The 22745-nt window shown below is 34.9% G+C and overlaps 1 protein-coding gene across 12 annotated transcripts in view; it reads left to right on the top strand.

Annotated features, from left to right (window-relative positions):
• Window positions 1-494: 494 nt before the first annotated feature.
• FUBP1 (far upstream element binding protein 1) overlaps window positions 495-22745 on the top strand; it is a 32432-nt gene continuing 10181 nt past the window's right edge. For 4 of the 12 annotated variants that reach the window (XM_016151026.2, XM_016151024.2, XM_016151018.2 and 1 more), the window contains exons 1-19: window positions 495-728; window positions 6942-7032; window positions 7897-7959; window positions 8772-8810; window positions 9321-9360; window positions 9868-9917; window positions 10004-10075; window positions 10205-10262; window positions 12116-12278; window positions 12376-12474; window positions 12600-12701; window positions 12942-13044; window positions 13143-13243; window positions 13635-13776; window positions 14666-14826; window positions 17048-17199; window positions 17288-17367; window positions 20440-20577; window positions 22158-22232. In XM_016151026.2, the coding sequence (XP_016006512.1) occupies window positions 609-728; window positions 6942-7032; window positions 7897-7959; window positions 8772-8810; window positions 9321-9360; window positions 9868-9917; window positions 10004-10075; window positions 10205-10262; window positions 12116-12278; window positions 12376-12474; window positions 12600-12701; window positions 12942-13044; window positions 13143-13243; window positions 13635-13776; window positions 14666-14826; window positions 17048-17199; window positions 17288-17367; window positions 20440-20577; window positions 22158-22232 (1849 nt within the window). In that variant the 5' untranslated portion in view covers window positions 495-608. The remainder of the gene's footprint in view (window positions 729-6941; window positions 7033-7896; window positions 7960-8771; window positions 8811-9320; window positions 9361-9867; window positions 9918-10003; window positions 10076-10204; window positions 10263-12115; window positions 12279-12375; window positions 12475-12599; window positions 12702-12941; window positions 13045-13142; window positions 13244-13634; window positions 13777-14665; window positions 14827-17047; window positions 17200-17287; window positions 17368-20439; window positions 20578-22157; window positions 22233-22745) is intronic. The other 8 variants (XM_036235450.1, XM_036235445.1, XM_036235435.1 and 5 more) reach the window with 4 other exon arrangements.

Raw genomic sequence — 22745 nt, 5'->3', positions numbered from 1 at the left:
TGAAAATCATGCCGACTTCCCGCTAGACCCGGCGGACGTTTTCCGGAGCATCACAGAGCGGCGAGCAGGGCGCGCTTCTCCCAGGCGCACTCCTGGCTGCCGCGCTCTCCAGACACTGTAGCGTAGTTACACTCGTGACGCCACTCTCTTCCCCATGGATACAAAGAATTATCCTTGGCGGAAAATTCATTGACACTACATCCCTTAGGCGGCGACCTTTAAGAAACACTACAGTTTTTTCAAGTTTTCAGAAACTCAAGGCTACCGCGATCGCCCCGCCTACATCACCCACCACCCGTAAGAAACAGCCACACATCCTCTACCCAAGACCGCGCGGAGAGGAGGCGCCAAAATAAACCACTTTCTCGCGAAATCTTAAACACAAATCTCGCGACATCTTTCTGTCTTTTTTTTTTTTTTTTGCCCCACCTCCAGAGCGCCTTGCTTTAAAACGTCGCGAGATTTCTTTCAGTCTCCGCCCCTTTACGGCACGATGGTCGCACAAGAATGTGATACAGTCTCAACGGCCGCCATTTTCTTTCTTTCTTAGCAGTTGGCTGAAGAGAAGGTCTCTGCGAAGAAGCGGTAGCGGCCACGGTAGGGTAGACATGGCAGACTATTCAACAGTGCCTCCACCCTCCTCTGGCTCAGCTGGTGGTGGAGGCGGCGGCGGTGGTGGTGGAGGAGTTAACGATGCTTTCAAAGATGCGCTGCAGAGAGCCCGGCAGGTAAGTCTGGACCGCGCGGCGGGATCCCAACAGCTCACGGTAATTGGCCGCTGGCTCAGTAGGCCGCTACTTCTTCCCGCGTGAGGAAGAGGAAAGAAGTGTCCTTCTGGGCTCCGAAATGTTGGGAGGCTTACATTTTCCCATGTAATACTAGTTAGGCTGGAACTCGGTTTTGTGTTCTTACTGTCTAAGCCACTTGGAACCCCAACGCGTGCTACGTAGAAATGGCTTTAGGACCGTGTCTTGTTTCTGTGGCACTCACGCTGCTTTTTCCAAGGAGTTAGCTGAGCAGTTCCTTTTCCTCAGAATGAACATTTTTTTCCCCCATGGGATAAAGCGCGCGTAGTTTTACACAATAGTATGGAAGGTTCTGGTAATGAGTTTGGGAAAGAACTAAGGGCTGTCCACAGGAGCCATGGTAAGATAAGGGATGTGTCATTAAAAGTCGTTACAGCTTCCAGCTCATTCAAGCTCGCTCGCTCTCACCTACAAGGAAGAGATTTAAGAGAGAACAGACATCCCGGATTGGAATCCTTCCTCAGAGCGGGATTTACGTGTCAGTGTGCAATACCAGCCCTTCCCCCTTATTTCTCAAAATGGCTTCGGGCCCATTATACCCCCAAGTTTCTATTTGAATCTGCCTCTCAGTTCACAGTCGCAAACTGACCAGGCCTCTTTGTATCACGTAGGTGTGTACATTTGCCCTGAAGGCACTTCTTTCACAAACGAAAGCAGTGAAAGAAATACTTACATTCCAGGAGATTTAAAGATTTCTTAATTTTAGCTTAATCTTTATTAGGTAGTCCCTTCATAAAATTGTAACTTTAAGATGTTTGATTTTGCTTTGGACTTGGATATAAGCAAACGTAATCTCATTCTTGGTATGACACTATGCATAATAAGTGCTAGACATATTTAGACCTACAGTGTTAAACGAATGGTAATGAGAAAGTGATTTTGTGGAATGCTTTGATTGCATTAGGAGTTCACTTTTTCCTCCAGCTCTGTTAAAAGATTGAGTCAATTCATAAAATCTGTAGTGGTGTAACAAATCGCTCCTTTTTAAATAATGCAAACACGTTATAAATAAAAATGTACCTGGATTTGTTTGTATTCAGAGGAGTCAACAAAAGTCTTAATATTTTTTTTACCTACTTTTTATTACTTTTGAACATGTTTGTAATAGTGATTGAAACATATAGTGACAGGAACTCTTCGTGGGATTTTAGATTGGTTTGGAAAACTCACCTGAACTATTTTTAATCAGCCAGCATATTGAATTAATATGTGCCACACACCGTACTTAGGTACTGGAGATTTTTTAGATGTGTGAATTGGATTTCTGCCTTCTAGGAAGCTATGCTATAGTAAAAGGAACTAAATGCAAATGAATTGTATCTGATGAATGTTTTCAGAGAGGAGTGGACAAAATATATATATTGCTAATCTATTCTGTAAACATTTATAAAGTTCCTACTTTGAGTTAGTCACTGTACAGAACACCAAGGAGCAGGGTGCCTAACTGCCAAAGTGAAGGACTGGTATTTTAAGGCATTAAAAAATGACTGAGAGTCTGACCTACCAGTCCAGAAAAGAAGCACATGTGCAAACGTATGGGCTTTTTGCAATAACGGGAACCCGAGTGAAGTCACTGGTGGGGTAGTATTGGGTGGGGGAAAGAGGGTGGAAAATGAGGTAAGAAAAGGTGAATACAATGTCTCAAAGACTTTGGGTTACCATGCTTTAATTAAAAAATTGGACTTCATTATTCAACTAAGCTATAATTTCCTGATTAAGTTAGAGTGCTTTTTTAATAGAAATAGTCCTCAGTCTATGGAATATCTCATACTCTCTTTATATGCCAACAGGTCAGCTGCAGCACTGCCCTTGCTGTAATAATAACTCTTCCCAGATGTTTTTGGCTGTAATGATTTGATTATTTCTTTACAGAATTGATCTTAAATCCAAGATTCCCAAATTTAGCTTTTGAGTCGAATTAACCCTTCTGATTACTTTTGAGGATGCCTCTGCTTGTCTTACAAAAGTGGAATATAGGAAAGAGTATTAGGACTGAAGAAACAAGTTAGGTTAATACTTTTTCCCAAAGGATAAAAATCTCCATCTAACTTTAAGTTTCTTTTCTTTGTCCAGAGTATTATTGTATGTTCTTTGGAAGGAAGAGGAATAAGAACAGCTTGGCCCTCAAAGCACTGTGTATTATTGGGGATGCTACAGGCGTTTTTGGCTGGACAGTTATTTGTTATGAAGGAAAGCAGCATAGTCCTGCTCCCTACCTAGTAAATGCTTGTAGCATTTACTCTAGCTGATTGTTGCCATCTGGTAATTTAGGCCAAGTTGCTAAATCTTTTATCTCAGAGAATCTTAATAGCTTATTTTTTTTAATGTGAAATTTGCAGATTTTTGTAATACTTTCAGCTAAATCCAGTACAGGAGCTCCAGATTGCTTCTCTAGTTTCAGGTTTCCAACTTCCAACTTGTACACTTTAGAAATTTATATTTTTGTATTTCAGGTTGTGACTCCATACGGTGAAGTTGAGATTCTTTGATGATCACATTAACAAATTCTGTTTCTGAAAATTGGAAAATTAAAACTTGTTTTTCTTAAGGTTATATGAAGATTAAAGTGAACCAGAGGCTAAGACTAGGTGACGAGAATCGTAGATCACAAATTTAAGGATATCAAACTTCATTTCAGTTCTAAAAAACTAATAAATTAGCCATTAAATACTCAATTATTCTTGAAGTCTCTTCCTTGATAATTGTAAAAGTGATTCAGACTGCATTATGTTGTTTGAATGCAGTGAAAATTTTATAAAATATAATTCTTGACTTTTTAGTTACCATTCTTCCCTTCAGTGCAGGATAGCAAAGCTTGAATATGATAAGCAAAAATACTTGTGTTTGAAGGGGACAGTGTTAATAAAGTGGTAACCTAGCAATATTTCTAGTGTCCGTTAAGCCTCTTCATATGTTTGTTGCATAGGAACAGAACCCATCAGGACCTCGCCCATAGTATATTCTCAATATTTATTGAATTGAATCAAGAAAAATCTTTAATGGATTAAAGTAGCAATGAAATTGTGTTTTGAAAATAATTGTTTCATTTCTCAAATGCCTATGGCTATGTTAGATCTTGGAGATAGAAGGAGAAATAGTATACCTTACTGTCCCACAGGCATAGTTTTTATAAGCAAAATACAGCTATATCTTTGGCCAGGACCAATAAAAATCTGTTAAATTTATAAAATCAAATATTTGAAGTCACGTGGACCCTGCTTGTAGTTGAATTATAATATGCTGATTTGTTTGTAATAACTGACAGTTAATTTATATACTATGTATTAGGCTCTGTGCTAAACTTATCTGGTATTAATTCATTTAATTCTCACAACCATCCTACAAGATAAGTATAGAAACTATTATTTACTTTGTGTAGATAAGGTAAATGAGGTACAGAATGCATAGGAAAATTTGGCAAGGACCCAAAGCAATTGAACCAGATTTATAGCCCATCCCAAATCACAGTTGTGCTCCAGGAAGCATGGATTGGATTGAAAATTAGGAGCTAGTTAACTTGGGAAGCTAACTTCTGAGAATCTGCTCTTGGTTTGGGGGTTTGTTTTACTATAGAATCAGATGGTCTGACTAAATCTCTTAAATTTCCTTTCAGTTCCAGAATTCTTGGAGAAGGTGGAAAATGCTGAAACAATGAAAGCATAAAAAAAAATTTACTCATTTGAGCAGTAGAGCAAGCTCCAAATGGAAAGCTTGAGTTACTATAAATTAAAATCAAAGAAATTGGTTACCATTAATTTTTCTAGTCTAATAAGAATTTTATTTAGTTGGAGGTTGGATTTTAAGAATGACTTTCTCTTAAATTCTCCTGGTAGTGACATAGGAAATGTATATTTTCTAACAGATCTTTGAGACATAGTCCAATCTGTTAGTATTTTTACTAAAAGCTCTTCCCGAATATCTTTGTATTTTGAATTTTTGAGATGATACTGGTTCTTTTGACTGAATCAGGTTCTTTTAACTGAATCAAACTTTCACATTTATTTGGATAGTTTCTAGAACTGTTCAAAAAATAGGTATATAAATAAGCATCCTTTCTTTGTGCAGAAGTTTCTTGGAGATCGAGAATTGCTGCTTTGCAGATTCATAGAGCTTTCCTAAAAGCTAATTGGAGAAGATATTCAGTCTAAGCCATTTTCCTATCATTAGTATTACTATTTTCTCTGGCCTGAAATAATTTCCTTAATATCAATGCCTATTAGTGCCTGGCAGTGTATTTAAGTTCTTAAGGAACAATTCAGTGCTAAGTGTTTTAAAACTTAAGGGTAGAAAAACAATTGTGAGGAAAACTTTCAGAAAAGAAATAAGATTTTAATTAGATGCTCAAAGGTACAAATAGGCTTTTGAGAAAGTGAAAAATAATTAAGGAAGGTTAGATTGACCATAGAGAGTATAGAGAGTCAGGAAAATAATTTTTTGTTGTTGTTGTTGTTTTTAGGCGAGACAACCCTTGGTTGACCTCACAGATTGCAAGGACCTTGTTGGTTTACAATCCCTTATTTTTTTGTTTTTTTATGCCTCTAGCACCTGGTCTTCCTAGGTGGGGTCTTTCATCCAAGTACTAAACAGGCCAGACCCTGCTCAGCTTCTGAGATCAGACAGGATCGGGCTTGTTCAGGGTAGCATGGCTGTAGACAGGAAAATAAAATTTTATACCTTTTTTTAATCAAGCATTTTTATACTTAATCCTAATATGCTTTGCTATAGGTGACAAATGAGGAAAATGGAAATCTTAAGAACCTTAGGAAGTACAGTGATACGTAGGAATTGATATATACGTGTGTGTGTGTGTGTGTGTGTGTGTGTGTGTGTGTGTGTGTGTGTGTGTAGGACTTAAGTGGTACATACTGGATTTAAGGCAAGTCACTGAATATATTCTGTCTCTAGTTTTCCTAGTTATGAAGCTCAAGGTAGTTGATTTAGTTTCATAACAGGACATCTTGGGAGAATTCCAATCACCAAGAGTTTGATATTCCATTTAATTTTTTATCATGGAAAATTTCAAACATACTCAAAATCAAAAGAATAATGTAATGAACATTGATAAGCCATTCACCCAGCTTCAGTAATACTCCTTGTACTAATTAGCATGGACTGTGTAGAAAGTGGGACATATCCACCATTGACCTACCTATGTAACCCTGGTTAAATTAACCTTTTGAGATTTTTTTCAACTAATATGGATGTCTGTCTCACTAAGTACTCTCCACCTCATAGGTTTGTTGTAATAATTGAATGATAGAATGAGTATAAAACAATTACAGTGTGGAGCTTCGGCTATTGGTGGCATGCAGCAATCTTAGTTCCATTTTCTTTTTCATAGAAAAATGTAGTAAATGTCCAGTGGTTGTGGCTGGTATTTCTTATGTGATGTTTGTATAGTCAAGTGAAGGTGATGATTTTCCCCACTTTAAAAGTTAAGTGTTAAAGGTTAAAATGACTCTATAGGTGAAGCATTCTTGGAGATACAGCTTGCCAGGCTCCCCTCGCCCCCATGTTTATTTAGAACAAGATTGTCCAACAGAAATTAAAATCAAGTCACTTTTAATCCAACATATCCAAAATATTACCATTTTAATATGTTTAGTATAAAAAATTTTGAGGTGCTTTACATTCTTTATATTCAGATTGTCAATTACATTTTATACTTCAAAGCACATTTCCAGTTTGGACTAGCCACATTTTAAGTACTCAGTAATCACTGTAGCTAGTGTCTACCCTATTAGACAGTGCAGCCTTAGAGTCCCACAAGGTGTTCACATTTTTTGTTCCTATACACATCCTATACACATCTTGAAGAGTCATGGCAGAGAGCCGTGAAAAAGATAGAATTAGGATCCAGATTTTCTTCAAAGCTATTTGGACAGTTTTCTAAAGATTCCTAAGTGATTACTGTGTTCTTAACAGAGATATAGCAGAAGCTTTATTCCAGATGATGATTATTTGTTAACTTTTTGAAGTTATTAATGGTAGTAATGAACTAAAATTTTAATATTTTTTTATGTCAGATATTTGGCATATATACATGTATTAGTAACTATATGAGGAAATTGAGTACTGAATAGTATATAGTAGTTATGATGCTATCCTTAATGATGGTGTTTTTGTTTTTTTAAGATTGCAGCAAAAATTGGAGGTGATGCTGGTACATCACTGAATTCAAATGACTATGGTTATGGGGGACAAAAAAGGCCTTTGGAAGATGGAGGTAAGTTATAGCCATAAGTATTTTAATTGTTTTATGCAGCTTAGTTGAAGTGATTTTCAGTACTTTTTGAACGTTCTTTTATTGAAATACTTTTATCATAAGGTTCCTAAAATTGTAAGGTTTATATTGGCCTCAAAAGGAAAGGGGGAAAAGAGACCTAGACAAGGTAGGTAAAATTTGAATCAACCAGCCAGTCTTGTCTTAATTAGAAAACATCATTTTCTTTTAGACTTACACCAGAATGACAGTTTGCACAGACGACTTGTTAATATACTGGAGGGGGTGGGGGTGGGGGAGGTAAACGAAAACATAAATAAAATATCTAGGAGACATTTCACATTTCATGAGTTTTTCTTACCATACATGAATTAATCTTTATATGCTATATTTTTGTCATTTCGTTACTTCAAATTCATTTTAAAGGTTGAAGTTGCTATAGTTTGCTACTCTAGTGTGTTGTAGGTTATACCTTTTTTTGTTACTTTTTTGTTTTAGTACCTTGTTTTGTGTTTCAGGTTTAACTCAATGTGGCTTAAAGCAGTAGACTTACAGTGCCTTGTACTTTAAAAAAAAAAATTGTTGAAGCTTCTGAACTTAGAAGTTCATGAGTATTTTTGCTTTAGATTTGATGTATGAATTTTGATAAAATTTCTTTTTTTCTTTTATTTATTTATTTTTTTTTTAAGGAGGTTTCTGAATGAGCCTATAGAATGTATTTGTAGCTTTTGACCAGGAGTACTTGGTTTTATTTAAGTGACTTTCGCATTTATAGTGAGGTTTTAATATACAAAAAAAAAAAAAAAAAAATGAGCTAATGATGCTTCAGATGTTGTATGTAATGTATTCTTTTTATTTTATGTGTAGATGGCTCTTGGACAAGTCCGAGCAGTACAACACACTGGGAGGGAATGCCCTCTCCTTTTAAAGGCAGGAATTTTTATTTATTACCTGTGTTTAGTATGTAAACGTGAAATAAACCAGTGGATTCTTATATGGACACAAATATTTCTTGGAGTATGTGTCTGAATTTTTGCTGCACCACATTCTGATGTTTAATCATTTAAGTTTGATGGGGGGAGGAGAATGTAGTACATTGAGCTGTCGGTTGTCTATTCTAAGGTATGCATTGTATTCATCTGTGTAAAGGATGTAGATGAAGGTAGTCATGTAGTTGCTTTGAGTTTTTCTGCTGAAGTTTATGCCTTGAAATGTTTGGTGAGGAACAGTAGAACAGTTTGAGATTGCCTTGTAATGTGATTTTTAAATTTATTTTGCATAGCTTTGTGGTCACTCTCAGATACACTCAACTTTTGATATGTCAAAATTTCCCATTTTGATAGGTTTTTTTTTTTTCTTTCAGTCTTCAGTTTCTGCAGTGGGAAGCATCATTAGCCTTTAGCATGTGATATTTTGCTAGTAATGGATCTAAATACTTTGTCTTGTATCATTCTAAAGTGCTTAACATACACATTAAGGTCAGTGATTTGATACAGTCAAAAAGAAATTTTTTAAATGTCTGTGCATCTTTAAAACGTGAAGAGAATGAAAGACTTAATTTTTCTTCTTTCGGTTACTAAGAGTTTGGGCTGAGTTTTGGCACTTTAGGTTCAAATGCCAAACCATACCCTCACCTATTTCCATAAATGTTTATACTGATATTTATTTTTGCTTGGGCAGGGGGAACTAAGTCTTATATTTGTACTCATTGGAAAAAAATTAAAAGACTCTTAATTTTGCAGATCAGCCAGATGCCAAGAAAGTTGCTCCTCAAAATGACTGTAAGTATTTAAAGTTGTATTAAAAGTTAAAATAACTGGATTTTGATCAGGATTTTGTTTCCTATCTTTTATTGGGTATCTCTGAAGTTAGTTGAAAGCCATGAATATTCTTTAAGAATGAATTTCTTTGTGTGTGTGTATATATATATATATATATACCTCCTATCTTTATATGATCTCCCACTTCATTGATGACCAGAAATGTATTAATAAGATTTGACTGCTAAATTGTTTTGGATACTCAATTTATTCTTTAAATCCATTTCTTAATCTATGCTACTACCACTTGAAAAATGAATTTTTTTTCTATATCATATATCATTTTTCCTTTATCAGTAAAAGTCTGCCCTTTAACTGACCCCTTTGCCTAGTGTCAATGTTGGTTTAAGTATTCGTATTCTCAAGGTGTTGTTTGTGTGTCAGCAAAAGACTTTAGAATTGTTTGATGATATTGTATTGTTAAATATATGTGAACTTAAAATTTTCATTTTATTTTTAATTTTTTGGTAGCTTTTGGGACACAGTTACCACCGATGCATCAGCAGCAAAGGTATAGTCAAATGCTTGTCAAAGAGTACTTTGAAAGTTTTAGTTGAACTGTATTTATGTAAAACCACACCCAAGTAGTGTATGATGAATGTATATCTGCCTTTTTTTTGTATATATAGTTCATTTCCTTCGACTTAAGAAGGTGTGATACAGAATGACCATTTTCCTTTTTGAGTAAGATACATTTGTAATTGGGAAGGATGGGTAGAATTAGCACATTTTAGAATAACTAATGTAAAGTAAAGTAACTTAAAATGACATTCCCTGAACTCCATTCCAACGTCTTTGCAGTTCATGCCTACAGACTGTTCCATCTATCATACTCTGCCTACTTGATGTGTACTTTAATTAAGATTCTGACTACTCAAGCTATATTTTGACTATAAACATGTGCTCGTAAGCCATTAGGAGCCACTAGACTTCCATCGTTATCAGTAGAATACCTTTTATATGTAAACAGATTATTTTTATTTGAAGGAAAATGTTAGTTTCTGTTCTTTCTTAACAGGTCTGTAATGACAGAAGAATACAAAGTTCCAGATGGAATGGTTGGATTTAGTGAGTAACCTAATTTTTAAAGCTTCGAAAATAATCAAAACATAACTTACAATCTTTCTTTAAATAATTTTCTTTTTTCTTACTAGTAATTGGCAGAGGAGGTGAGCAGATCTCACGCATACAGCAGGAATCTGGATGCAAGATACAGATCGCTCCTGGTAATGTTATTTTTGCTATTTTCATACTAACTAAAAAACTAACATTTTTTTTTAAGTTGCTAGTGAAAGTGATGTTATCTGTTAATTTTTTCTTGGCCTTAAACTTTGTTTTTTTGTTTTAAATTATAGACAGTGGTGGCCTTCCAGAGAGGTCTTGTATGTTAACTGGAACACCTGAGTCTGTCCAGTAAGTATGAAAATCAAGTGCCTAAGATTAGTCCATTCTTCCTACCGAAGGATGTTGCTGCTGCAATTGAACCGACTTTCTCCTGCACTATTTCCCCTTTTTTCAAGATAATTTCTAATAGCATGCAAACATGGTTGGAAATCGATCCATCTTAAACAAAATCATACCTGAAACCCACATTTCTATTTCTCTGTTCCCTTTTACAACAACTTTTTTAAAAGAGGTAGCTTTACTTGACTTGCTGTATCATCTTCTTGTTTTCATTTTGTCTTGAACTTGCACCAATCAGGCTTTTATTCCCACTGTTTCACTGATATTGGTCTTCAAGATCACAGCTGGCCTCCACATCATTCTCCCTGTCAGCATTTTTAGACAGTGGACCACTTGCCTAGTGATGCCCAACTTCATGGTTCCTCTTTTTCAGTCTTTCTTGGGTTGTCCAGCCTTATCTTTCTGGTCTCTCAATTTGAATGTGAAATTCAGTCTTCCTATGATATATCTACACATACGCTTTAGAACACTTCATTTACTCTGTTAACTTCATTTAATATATGGCATTATATGCAATAGATATCATATGCTCTTAAATTTTTATATTCAGCCTTGATCTCTTCCTAAATTCCAGATTCATATCCAGCTGCTCAGTACCTCCACTTGAATGTCTCTGTTAGACATCTGAAACTTTAGCTTGTTAAAAACAAAATTGTTTTCCACACCATTCCCAGCCTGCTTGCTTTTTTTTTTTTTCTTTTGATCACATCTCAGTGTATACAACTGTTTTTATACTTCCTCTTATACCTCATTTATCCATAAACAAGACTTGGTCATTTTTTCTTCATAATTTATTTGGAATCTAGCCTCCCGTTGCCACTTTCTAGACTATTACCCTATCTGTGATGCCATTTGCTTATATTATTGCAACATCTCCTTTCTTTTTAGCCTCGTCAACAGTAGTCTATTCTTATAAAAGTATAGCCATGTGATCCTTTTAAAATGTGAATCAATTTGTTACACAATTTTACTCAAAATCCTCTAATGCTTCCTCATTTAGATTAAAAGTCAGTGTTTTTATCATGGCTTATTTACCTGTCACCATTCTCACTTCATTGTTACCATTCTTCTCACGACTTACTCTGTTCTAGTCTCAGATAGCCTCTTTTCTTTCAGCACACCGAGCGTGCTTCTCCTTTGAGTCCTTTGCACAGCCTATTCTCTCTGGAACATTTCCCCAGATATTTATATATTCTACCCCCAATTTAGGTCTTGGCTCTCAAATGTTTTTATCAATAAACTCTCCCATATCTATTTTCCATTAAATAGCAGTCCTTCACACACATTCTCTCATCCTTATTCTGCTTTGATTTGCTTTATAGCACTTCCGAAATGACATCCATATTATCTAACATGCTCTTTTTACATAATTAATGAAGTTAAGCCATGCCAGCAGAAACTTCCTGTTCTGTTTGGTGCTGTAACCCCATTACATAGAATACTTGGCATATAGTTGACATTTTTAAGTATTTGTTGAATGAATACATTTTAACATTTGAGTGATCAAAGGGTGATTTAAAAGCATGAATCCATTTAGTTCTTGGAATCAGCTTCATTGTAGAAATATAACTACTACTTAGAAATTTTAGGTTCTTAAAAATATTGAAAATTGTATACCTAGAAAATTGAATAATTTCAGACTTTGGCCCTGATGGCATTTTCTTTTAATTAAAATTGTGACAATTTAGTTTGAAGCCACCTAAACTAGAATTGGGAGGGATACCTGATTATATTTTGTGTTTCTCTGTTTGGATAAGCTTTTGGGTATGCTGCAACTTATTTGACTATTAATTTTTTAACAGATCAGCAAAACGGTTACTGGACCAGATTGTTGAAAAAGGAAGACCAGCCCCTGGCTTTCATCATGGTGATGGACCAGGAAATGCAGTTCAAGAAATAATGATTCCGGCTAGCAAAGCAGGATTAGTTATTGGAAAGGGGGGAGAGACTATTAAACAACTTCAGGTATTGTTGTTTGTAAAAGTTTTACTTTTCATCTGTTTTAAAGCTGGTTTCCTTCCACACCCCTTTGGTTAATACATGTGGTTTTTATGATTAACAGGAGCGGGCTGGAGTTAAAATGGTTATGATTCAAGATGGACCTCAGAACACTGGTGCTGACAAACCTCTTAGAATTACAGGAGACCCCTACAAAGTTCAAGTAAACTTAAGTTTATATTTTACAAAGAAGGATTTGGTGTGGGTGGCAGAATGAGCAAATTATTCATGAATAATTACAATGTTTTGAGACATGCTTTCTAAATTGGATAACTTTTTCTACTTCAGCAAGCCAAGGAAATGGTGTTAGAGTTAATTCGTGACCAAGGTGGTTTCAGAGAAGTTCGAAATGAGTATGGGTCAAGAATAGGAGGAAATGAAGGGATAGATGTAAGTAAAAATACTCAAATGGTTGTATGCTCATCCATAAGTATAATCGTTTTTTTCTTGTTTGGTGTCATAGCCTTTTTCAATATTGTATTCTCTTTTTTCCTTCCACTTCTCAGCTTAGTATATAACCTGTTTTGTATCTTGTTACCCTATTTGATATAAACAGTGCTACATTTATGATTTGAGGCAGATTGATTTTCAGGAAATGGCTTTCTTAATACTTAGTCTTCTTTGCATAAGGTCCCCATTCCAAGATTTGCTGTTGGCATTGTAATAGGAAGAAATGGAGAGATGATTAAAAAAATACAAAATGATGCTGGTGTTCGAATTCAGTTTAAGCCAGGTGAGTAAGTGCATTTAATTTTCTAAGTGTTGGTGGAACTTACTTTTGATATTGACGCAGTTAATGCTAAACTAATCCAATTTGTTCCTTTTTTTAAGATGATGGAACAACACCTGACAGAATAGCACAAATAACAGGACCTCCAGACCGGTGTCAGCATGCTGCAGAAATAATTACAGACCTTCTTCGAAGTGTTCAGGTTTGATAGAATGCTAACATTTTCTTTGTGTGTTTTTTTTTTTTTTTTTAACAATTTTCTGTTCAAATCTTATTGTCCCCCCTTTTTTTATGTCAGAAACTGTTTGATGATACTTTATGAATAACTAGAAAGTTTAAATTGTTTTGAGGCAGACATAATAGAGCAAGCAGAAAGGCAGCTATATACGTGTGCAACCTTATTCACTCCAGTATAAAATGAATAAATGATGGTTAATACTGGCTGTGATAATTTGGGCCAAGTTATGTCCTAACTTACCTAAATTTATGATTTAGGAAAATGAAAGTTGAGGAAACTAGACGTAATAATTTTATTATGGGAAGAAGAGTATACGTCTATACTGACTGTTTCTTTTTGTCTTTATTCTCTATAGGCTGGTAATCCTGGTGGACCTGGACCTGGTGGTCGAGGAAGAGGTAGAGGTCAAGGCAACTGGAATATGGGACCACCTGGTGGACTACAGGAATTTAATTTCATTGTACCAACTGGGAAAACTGGATTAATAATAGGAAAAGGCAATGTATTTTAAACTCTTATACTAGAGGATTAAAAAGTTAACATAATTACTTAATTTTTCTGGATGCTATTTCTGTTGCTGTTATAAATAAGTAGCAGTGATTTCCTGGGCTATATTGTAGTAGAAAAGTGTTCTTATGTTGATGTGTAACAACTAAAACATAAATGGACTTCATATATACTTAAATAAAAAGTGGGATTTGTATCACATTGGATTATAGAGAAAGGGATCAGCAGTTTCAGTATTAGTGTAAGAAACTTCTTTTAACCCAAAAAGTAGTTTGGGTGTTTTTGTTGATTTTTCTTTGTCCTGACTCACATTTTTAAATTTTCACATTTTAAAATAATTGTTAATTTATATTGAAATTGCTTGTAAAAACAATTAAACCAAGTATTTTGATAAGTTATAATCTATTTTAAGGTTGGATACAGATATACTAAGTTATGCTTTATAAATATTTTAAGAGAAGCATGAAATGATTAATATAATTTGATTTAAAGTGTAGAATAAGTGGAAAATCTTAATAGAATATTGGCAGATGGAAAGAATACTGGTCAAAACTAATAATGACCCATTTAATTATGACCATTTTTCTTTTGTTAAGTTTATTGAGGTAACATTAGTTAGTAACATGTAAATTTCAGGTATATAAAATTAGAATTTAGATTCTGTGTACCGCATTCACTGTACCAAAGTTTGCTTCTGTTACTGTACTTTACCCTCTGTCCAATTCACCTCCCCTCCCCCCCGCATCCCATCTGATAACTGTCATTCTGTCCGTATCTTTGAGTTTGTTTTCATTTTTTAAATGTTACTTTCAATTTCTTTTTAATAGTTCCTCTTGTATCCTTTGAATTTTTAGAGAAATATATTTGTTTTGATTTTAGGAGGTGAAACTATAAAAAGCATAAGCCAACAGTCTGGTGCAAGAATAGAACTTCAGAGAAATCCTCCACCTAATGCAGATCCTAATATGAAGTTATTTACTATTCGTGGCACTCCTCAGCAAATAGACTATGCTCGGCAACTCATAGAAGAAAAGATTGGTGTGAGTGTGCTTTAAACGTGAATTTATAGGATAGACCCTATTAGTTAAACAAGACATTAATTCATGCCTCCAACAAGTACTATATAGGAAAATGTCAATTTCTAGTCTAAATTATAGGCCTCATCATATAATAGATACATAAACAATGAAAAGATTTTCCAGTAAGAAAAGTAACCTAATTAAATACAGCTATGGGTGTCAAACCTGTAGGGTTAACTCAGAACACTCCTCTGGTCCTCCTGGTGGTTTTTCTGGAATATCCAAACCCAGGCACAAGTTCCAGGCCTGGGACTCCTGCATTACAAGACCTTATATTTGGGCGTGGGTAAATAAGACAATAGCATTACTTGCAGATATGTTAGGGTTGATGGAAGGTTGTAAAACGTACTTGAAGGGTGTTGTTAATGGGAATTCAGCATTAAGGGCTTACCCTACGTAACCTAGATGAGCAAAAGTGGATCTGGTGTATCCCCACTTTTGAAGTAGAAATTTGCAAATCCTAATTCTTAGATTGACTGACAGTCATCTGGGGAAATTTTAAATGTAGACTACTTGAGTGCATTCCACCTCTACATATGAGAAACACAGTTTTGATCAGAATGTCTGGAATAAAGTGAAGCATTTAATTTTAGATAGATGTTCTAGGTGATTCTGATGCATAGCCAAACTTGGAAATTTTTCAACTAAAAAAGTTTGCTGGTGATAGTACAAAAAATATGAAGTCTTACCTGGTCTTTTTTCCAAATATTTAAATAGTGCTTTACTGTATTCTTTTACTATAAAGAATTAACATAGGATACGAGGGAGCATCTTAGGTTATTAATAATAATTAGAATTTCTTAGGAAAATTCTCCTCAATATTTGCCATGCTATAAATGGGGTGCAAAACAGTGTGACACTTTTTTCTGCTTAGAAGACAAAAATAAGGGTACAGAAAATACTGTCTTTTAAAATACAAACATCATATGAACAATAAGTGTACTTATACAGAGACATGAAGAAAATGATTGTGAACTCAACATGGCAAAGATTGATGACAGAAATGAATATCACAGCTTGGTTTTGAATTTTGCTATTTTTGGCATGCATAGATTAATATTTAAATCTGGATTGATGGGCAAACAAGATACAGATTGTTCTAAAGACGCAATTTAATCATTTACTGACTGACCTTGGGGCTTGTTTTACTTTGCTTCAGTTTCTTCCTCTAAAAATGAGAATAATAGTGTCTGCATTACAGGGTTATAGGGATTAAATGATTGAAGTGTGTATGTGTTACTTAAAAGAGTGGCTAGCACAGCTTTATTAAAATTTTACTCCTTTTTCAGTAATCCTCTTTTACTACTTGGATAGATTACGGTTAATAGAAGTGAGGAAAAATGACAGTTTAGAGACTTAGGTTAATGAAAAGGACTTTAAAAATCATGAAGTTTAGTTTCATTATTTAGTACTGAACAAATTGACAACCAAATGAAGTTTAAGCATTATCCAAAATGTCACAAGGTCAGTATTAATTTCAAGAAAGGAATGTTTTAGAACAGTTAAATTTAGTAGTGGCCTTTGCAAGATGAATTAATGAATTAATTGGTATGATACGGATACAAAATATCCTGATTTGTTAAATCAATTATAAAAGGAATTTTTATGGTATTTAGAAAGTTATAAAGGCCAAAGGAAGAAATGAATTAAAATTATTGCTCTGGATGGGTTTCAGTGACAGGCTGCGAGGTGGACTTCAGTTTATTGAGCAGAACTAGTTATATTGTTGCTAAAGTAGTCAATAAATCATTCACAATATAAGAAAAGTAATTTTGGGGGATATATTGCCAAGGTGGTTGATTATTGTTAGAGTAGGTAAAGAGTAGATACAGAGAGATAAGCTAGAAAAGGGACCTGGTATTTGATAAGCTTCCATGGTTGAGGTGATAAAGGAATACTAGTAAAAGTAAGAATTCTAAAAGAAGAAATAGTGGAAAAGGTAATAAATAGTCTGAAGAAAATAGGAGTAAGGACAATTCTTTGTTAGTGCTATTGATTTTAATGAATTTTACATTAATATTGTAGAGTTAATAGTTTTTGCAACATCAATGAAATGAAGGAAAATCAAACATTTACTGCTTGTGTCTATATAAAGAGGGTAGAAATGGAAGGTTATTTGGTTTTGAATTATTCAACCATTACTGTTTTTCTGGTTTTTGAATGACTTTTTGCTTTCTTGTAGGGCCCAGTAAATCCTTTAGGGCCACCTGTACCCCATGGGCCCCATGGTGTCCCAGGCCCCCATGGGCCTCCTGGGCCTCCAGGGCCTGGAACTCCAATGGGACCGTACAACCCTGCACCTTATAATCCAGGACCACCTGGCCCTGCTCCTCAGTAAGTATTGAGTTTGGTTTTGTGCTTTTTCCCAAAGATTCTAGCTTTTGGTGAATTTGTATTTTGATACTGATTTCTATCTTCTCAGTGGTCCTCCAGCCCCTTATGCTCCCCAGGGGTGGGGAAATGCATATCCACACTGGCAGCAACAAGCCCCTCCTGATCCAGGTAAAAAGATGGGTGTCTTCTGTGTGTGATCTATATTGTCACTTCTGTTACATTCTTAAATTTTCTAGTGTTTCTACTTTGTGTGCACTTTCTACACTTGTTTCACTCTCTCATGAATGTTAGGTTCTGGTTCTACCACATTGTATTAAGACTCATGTGGATATGGTCTGTTTTCATGGAACTTTATTCGACTCTTCTTTGGCTTTCTCTTCTTTTGAAGTTATACATTAGAGTGCCAAAAGCTAAATGCTATAGGAAGAAATACAATGTCTTTCTTAGGTTTTAGGTACCAGTCCCATCAAATGTAGTATACAAGTCTAACAGCTTTTAACCCTTGGGCATTAAATTCCTAAGGTCTCAGATGACATGTATAAGTTATCTGTTTTAGTATTCCTGAGATGGTAACTTTATATGTTAGTCAAAACCTTGCCTGTATTTAATATCTACATGTTAGAACTCAAAAAAGAAAAAAGCAGTTAAACGGTTTCTTGCCCCGATATGGATTTTTTAAGTGTATTCTATTCTCGCATCTTCTCCCACTATGTAGTTTTATTTCCACCGTGGTCAAAGGAGCATTTATTGAAACTAATTAACATTTGTTTATGATCCTTTTTTCTCACCTACTACCTACCTTTTAGGCCTCTTTCACTGGAGTAGTTTCAAGGAAGGTACCGAATATATGGATTCCTTTCCACACTAGTATATTTTAAACTAAAAATAAGTGATTTGAATGAGATTGTTTTAGTGAACTTTATTAAATATTCTGGTATTTAAATGTGGCCCTATATTATAACATACTTTAATTTCTTAGGTAGTGTGTTCTTTGGAATATGATGGCACAATATGGCAGTCACCAAATAACCACAACTTCTGCTCATTCAAGAAAGAACTTGAGTGTGCTAGGATCTGGGTATGCAAAGATGAGTTTACATTCTGTAGCCAACTCCAAGTGTTGGCAGTAAGTTCTGTGATAGAAAGTCTTATAGAAGAAGGGTCAAATATGATTTACTATATAGTAGTCTAAAGGTAGTCTTTTAAGAATGAAAGGACTTTTTTTTTTTACCCTCTTGTAAGCAAATTGGGATGGTGCGATTAAGCGGAGAAATCACTATTTGAGGGAGTAAAGAATTTGCAAGGGATAGATTTATATTGGGTAACTTAGATCTGCAGGATTGCACCTATGAGAACTGTTGGGTAGGGAGCATGATTGAGAAAAATTATGGGAATAGAGAAGTCTATCTTATTTTTCCACTTGGAGTAGTAGTAAAGTAACCACTGTAAGAATTGTTGAATAAATGTGGTTTTCAGCATTGCCTTTGGGAAAGAAAACCCATTTAGTTAAAAGATAGCAAGGGTTAGATATTCCTTATATTAGACTTAGCATTATGTTAAATCCAAGTAATTGATTTAAATAAAACAGTTTTAGTGAATTTGATTAAACATTGTGGTATTTAAATATGGCCCTATATTAACAAGTCATATTCTCCGAACTAGAGATTTCTAGTTCATAGTCAAGAACTTAGACCTCAAAGTGAAATACACCTAGAGGAATAGTAGTCCTACAACTTACTAATTGTGCTATAGCAAGAAAGTTTTTCAACCCCTCTAAATCTGTTTTTTTATATGTAAAATGGTGATTCACAAATGAATATTATGTTGAATATTAGTAAGTTCCATGTGTTGTATGTAAATATGAAGCCTGTCTTTTGTATAGCATCTTTTTTTCCTTTTTTACTGTTGCCTTAATGCACTTGTAAGAGTGGTTTTTTTGTACGAAGTTCACTGAGGAGTACAGATATCACTTCCTAAAGTCTTTTATCTCACTTGTTCTATCTAGATGTGATAGGTGAACATATTTCCATTAATTAGTATACAGGTAATGACACTTAAGACATATTTAACATAGAAAAGCAATACTTTTATTACTTAAAAAGTTAGGAGGGTGGCATAATGCCTTATAATTGTCACCTTAAAAATTATGTCACTAAAAATCTTTGCACCTTTTTTTCCTCAAAATTTCATTAACCTTTATTAAGCACCTGAGAATTGCTGCCCATTGAGACTAAGGCTATAAACAGATAAAGATAACATAGATATGGACTGTGGCTAAGGAAATTGCATTTTTCTTGAGGATATAAACTAGTAAAGATATATCAAATGCTAACTTCTAGTATAAAGAACAGAATCAATAAGAATTTCTGTTTCTGACTGAGAGGTCTCAAACTGTTGCATTAGTTGATTCTTATGAAGGATGAGTGGGAGTGAGCTGAGTGCAGAGGAAGCATAACATGCTCCAAGGCTCAGATATGAGCATGGTAACTTCTGAAAAGTACAGGCTGTTTTTCTGTGGCCAGAGCACGAGTGTTGGAAAATATTGACAATGAGGGAAGATGAGGCTGAAATAGAAAGGACGAACTCAGGGGATCCATATCATTAAAGATATTGAATGATAAACTGTTCTTAAAAGCTTTGACAGCCCTAAAGATGGGGAATAAATGAAGACTTTCAAGTAGGGATATGACATCAAGTGTATATTTTAGGATAATCACTGAAATATGAAGTGTGGTTAATTTATTCCTTTTTCTAAGAATCTTAATTTCTCTTTTTATTGAAACAAGAAAGGACAGGGTTCATAGTTATAAAATAATTATGGGTTTTTTTTGTATAGGTTAGTCCCTAGAAAAATCCTTTCCTTTAGTCATCTGCCACATAGAACTGTTGTGCTTGAGGCAAAACTGATTTAGAGCAAATGCACAGGATAATTTAATATAAAGTACTGGATTTGAAGCCGGAAGACCTTTATTCGTACCCCAGTTCGGCCACCCACTAGTTTTCTAGGTCCTAGGAAAGTCACTTCATCTCTAAGCCTTGGTTTTCTATAACAAAAGCTAAGGATGACAATGAAATGAATAGAATTTGAAAGTTTTCATTCATTGTTTTTGATGTCCAGTTAAATTTTGGGTCTGTATAGTGCCGGATATGGTAAAGGGTGTATGTGTGTGTCTGCATGGGTGAGAGAGAAAGAGAGATTATGGACTTTAGATGTAAACACTGAACTTGTGTTTATTCTAGCTAAGGCAGGAACGGATCCAAATTCAGCAGCTTGGGCTGCATATTATGCTCACTATTATCAACAGCAAGCACAGCCACCACCTGCAGCTCCGGCTGGTGCACCAACTACAACCCAAACCAATGGACAAGGTAACTATGGTAACTAAAGAATTTATTTTCTATATAAAACTGAAAACTTGGAATTATATGTGAAATACATTAATGTATAATACTTAAAAAATCCTAATACTCAGTTATAGCTTCAGGAAGCAGACTTTTTTAAAAAAAAAAAAATAAGTTGCTTCGTCAAAATTGCAAACTTTCATAAAAGTTTTAAGATACATTAGAGAACAAGAACACCCATATAACCTAGCTCTCAGAGTTTTATACCCACACCCCCACCCCTATTTGCTCCATCACTATCTCATATGTTTATGTCCACTGTCATTAGTGCTTGTCAGAACCATTTACAACCAAGCTGTAGAAATGATGTCCCACTACCCTTGAGTACTCCTTTCTGTATTACTCCAAAAATCCCTCACCATCATATAGCCCTCCACATCAGTTAATTAACATTAATACATCATTATCCAGTGCACAGCCCTTAATTTCACTGTTTGTCCCAAACGTTTTTTTATCCTTATCCAATTTGGTAACTTGTCGAGGTTTTTTTGTTGTTTGTTTTTGTTTTTTTGGTTGTAAGCTCTATTCAGTTCCACCATTCAGGAAAAATCCTCAAGTCTTCAGGTCATAAAGAGTACAGACCTTTAGTTGTATGGGATGATTATCAGTCAGTCTAGGTCCCTTTAACCTTTGTCATGAAGATGAGGTCATGGTCATGAGGGCCTGCTTTCCATATGGCAAGAATACTTCAGAAATGGTGATATTCTCTTCTTAGTGTGATACATACAGGGGTAATAACAGTGCTGACCTATTTTATACCGAGAGATGGTAAACATGGTGACTTGGTCATGTTGGTGTCTGCCAGGTTTCTATATTGAAAAACACCATTTTCCTCCAAAATTAATAATTTTTGGAGAGCTAAACTATACTACCGTTCTCTTCCTCATTGAACTACCCATTGGCTTTAGCCTTTATTGATTAATACCTACCCAGTACAGCAATAATTAAGGTAATTTATATTTCCATCATTTTACTTTACATTTATTATTTGGTATTTTATTATATGGAAGAGCTTTCCCATCAGTATAGATTCTTGTTTTATTCACTAGGTTGTATTTTAAACTTACATTATTTTAATTATCAGATTGTCCTAGATTTGGCCAGTCAGGAGTACCTTCAAGATGGCTGGCTCCTCTCTCTTTTTTGACATTCCAGTCATTCTTAAAGCACTTTTTTACTTTTAAACTATGTATTTATACCATCTGCAGTTACTTTTCTTATACTTTTTAAGCTGCTTCCTAGCTTTTTCCCTTTTTAAATTTATAAATGGGGAAGGACCTGGTATCCTTGGTGTGTTTCTTGATTTGACAAGTGAATTCACTTACTTGCTCAATAATGACCGCTCTTCCAAATACATAGATCATCATTTCTGTCAACCAACTTTGTATCCCTGTGTCGTGTATCTTCGGTACCATCAGGGATGCCACTGTCACAGCATTTCCTCATTCCCTAGGGCAGGCTGCTTCCAACTCCTGCACTCACAGAACTGAAGGAAAGAGCCAAAATTGCCTTTTAAAGACCTTAATCTTATTTTTTCTGTGTTTTTCTTGAACAAGGAGATCAGCAGAATCCAGCTCCAGCTGGACAGGTTGATTATACCAAGGCTTGGGAAGAATACTACAAGAAAATGGGTATGTTCTACCTTTCTTTTTTTATACATGTAATCAAATAGAAACATTTAGTAAATATTACAGTAGAAGATTGAAAATTTTGATAAAAGCGTGTTTGTACCATGTTTTTTACCTTGGATTTGTTTTCTTGGTTATTTTTAAAATCATAAGGATAATTGAGCAAGAATGCATTCCAAAATCACTGAACTTTCAGATGTATCAAGGTCATCACAAATAATAATTCTAAAATTTGTGGTTATAAGACAAGCAAACTTTATAAATTCATTTGCCAACCACTTACTAATTGAAACTAAAAATTTCTGCACCTATGATATTGAATGTGTCCTACACTCTTACCAAAGATAGTTTTATAGCCTAAAAGGAATAGGTGAAATTCTAGAATTCCAAGTAAAAATTGGTTGTTTTAGTATTACAGTAGTGTCCGTCTTTATCTTCAGGTTATGCATTCTAAGATCCCCAGTGGAAACCTATAACTGGAGATACAACTGGTTTTTCCTATATATACATACACGT

The sequence above is a fragment of the Rousettus aegyptiacus genome, unplaced genomic scaffold (genome assembly GCF_014176215.1).
Source record: "Rousettus aegyptiacus isolate mRouAeg1 unplaced genomic scaffold, mRouAeg1.p scaffold_m13_p_1, whole genome shotgun sequence".
Lineage (NCBI taxonomy): Eukaryota > Metazoa > Chordata > Mammalia > Chiroptera > Pteropodidae > Rousettus > Rousettus aegyptiacus.
Note: the sequence above shows the minus strand (reverse complement) of the source record. Positions and strands in the feature narration are given on the sequence as shown.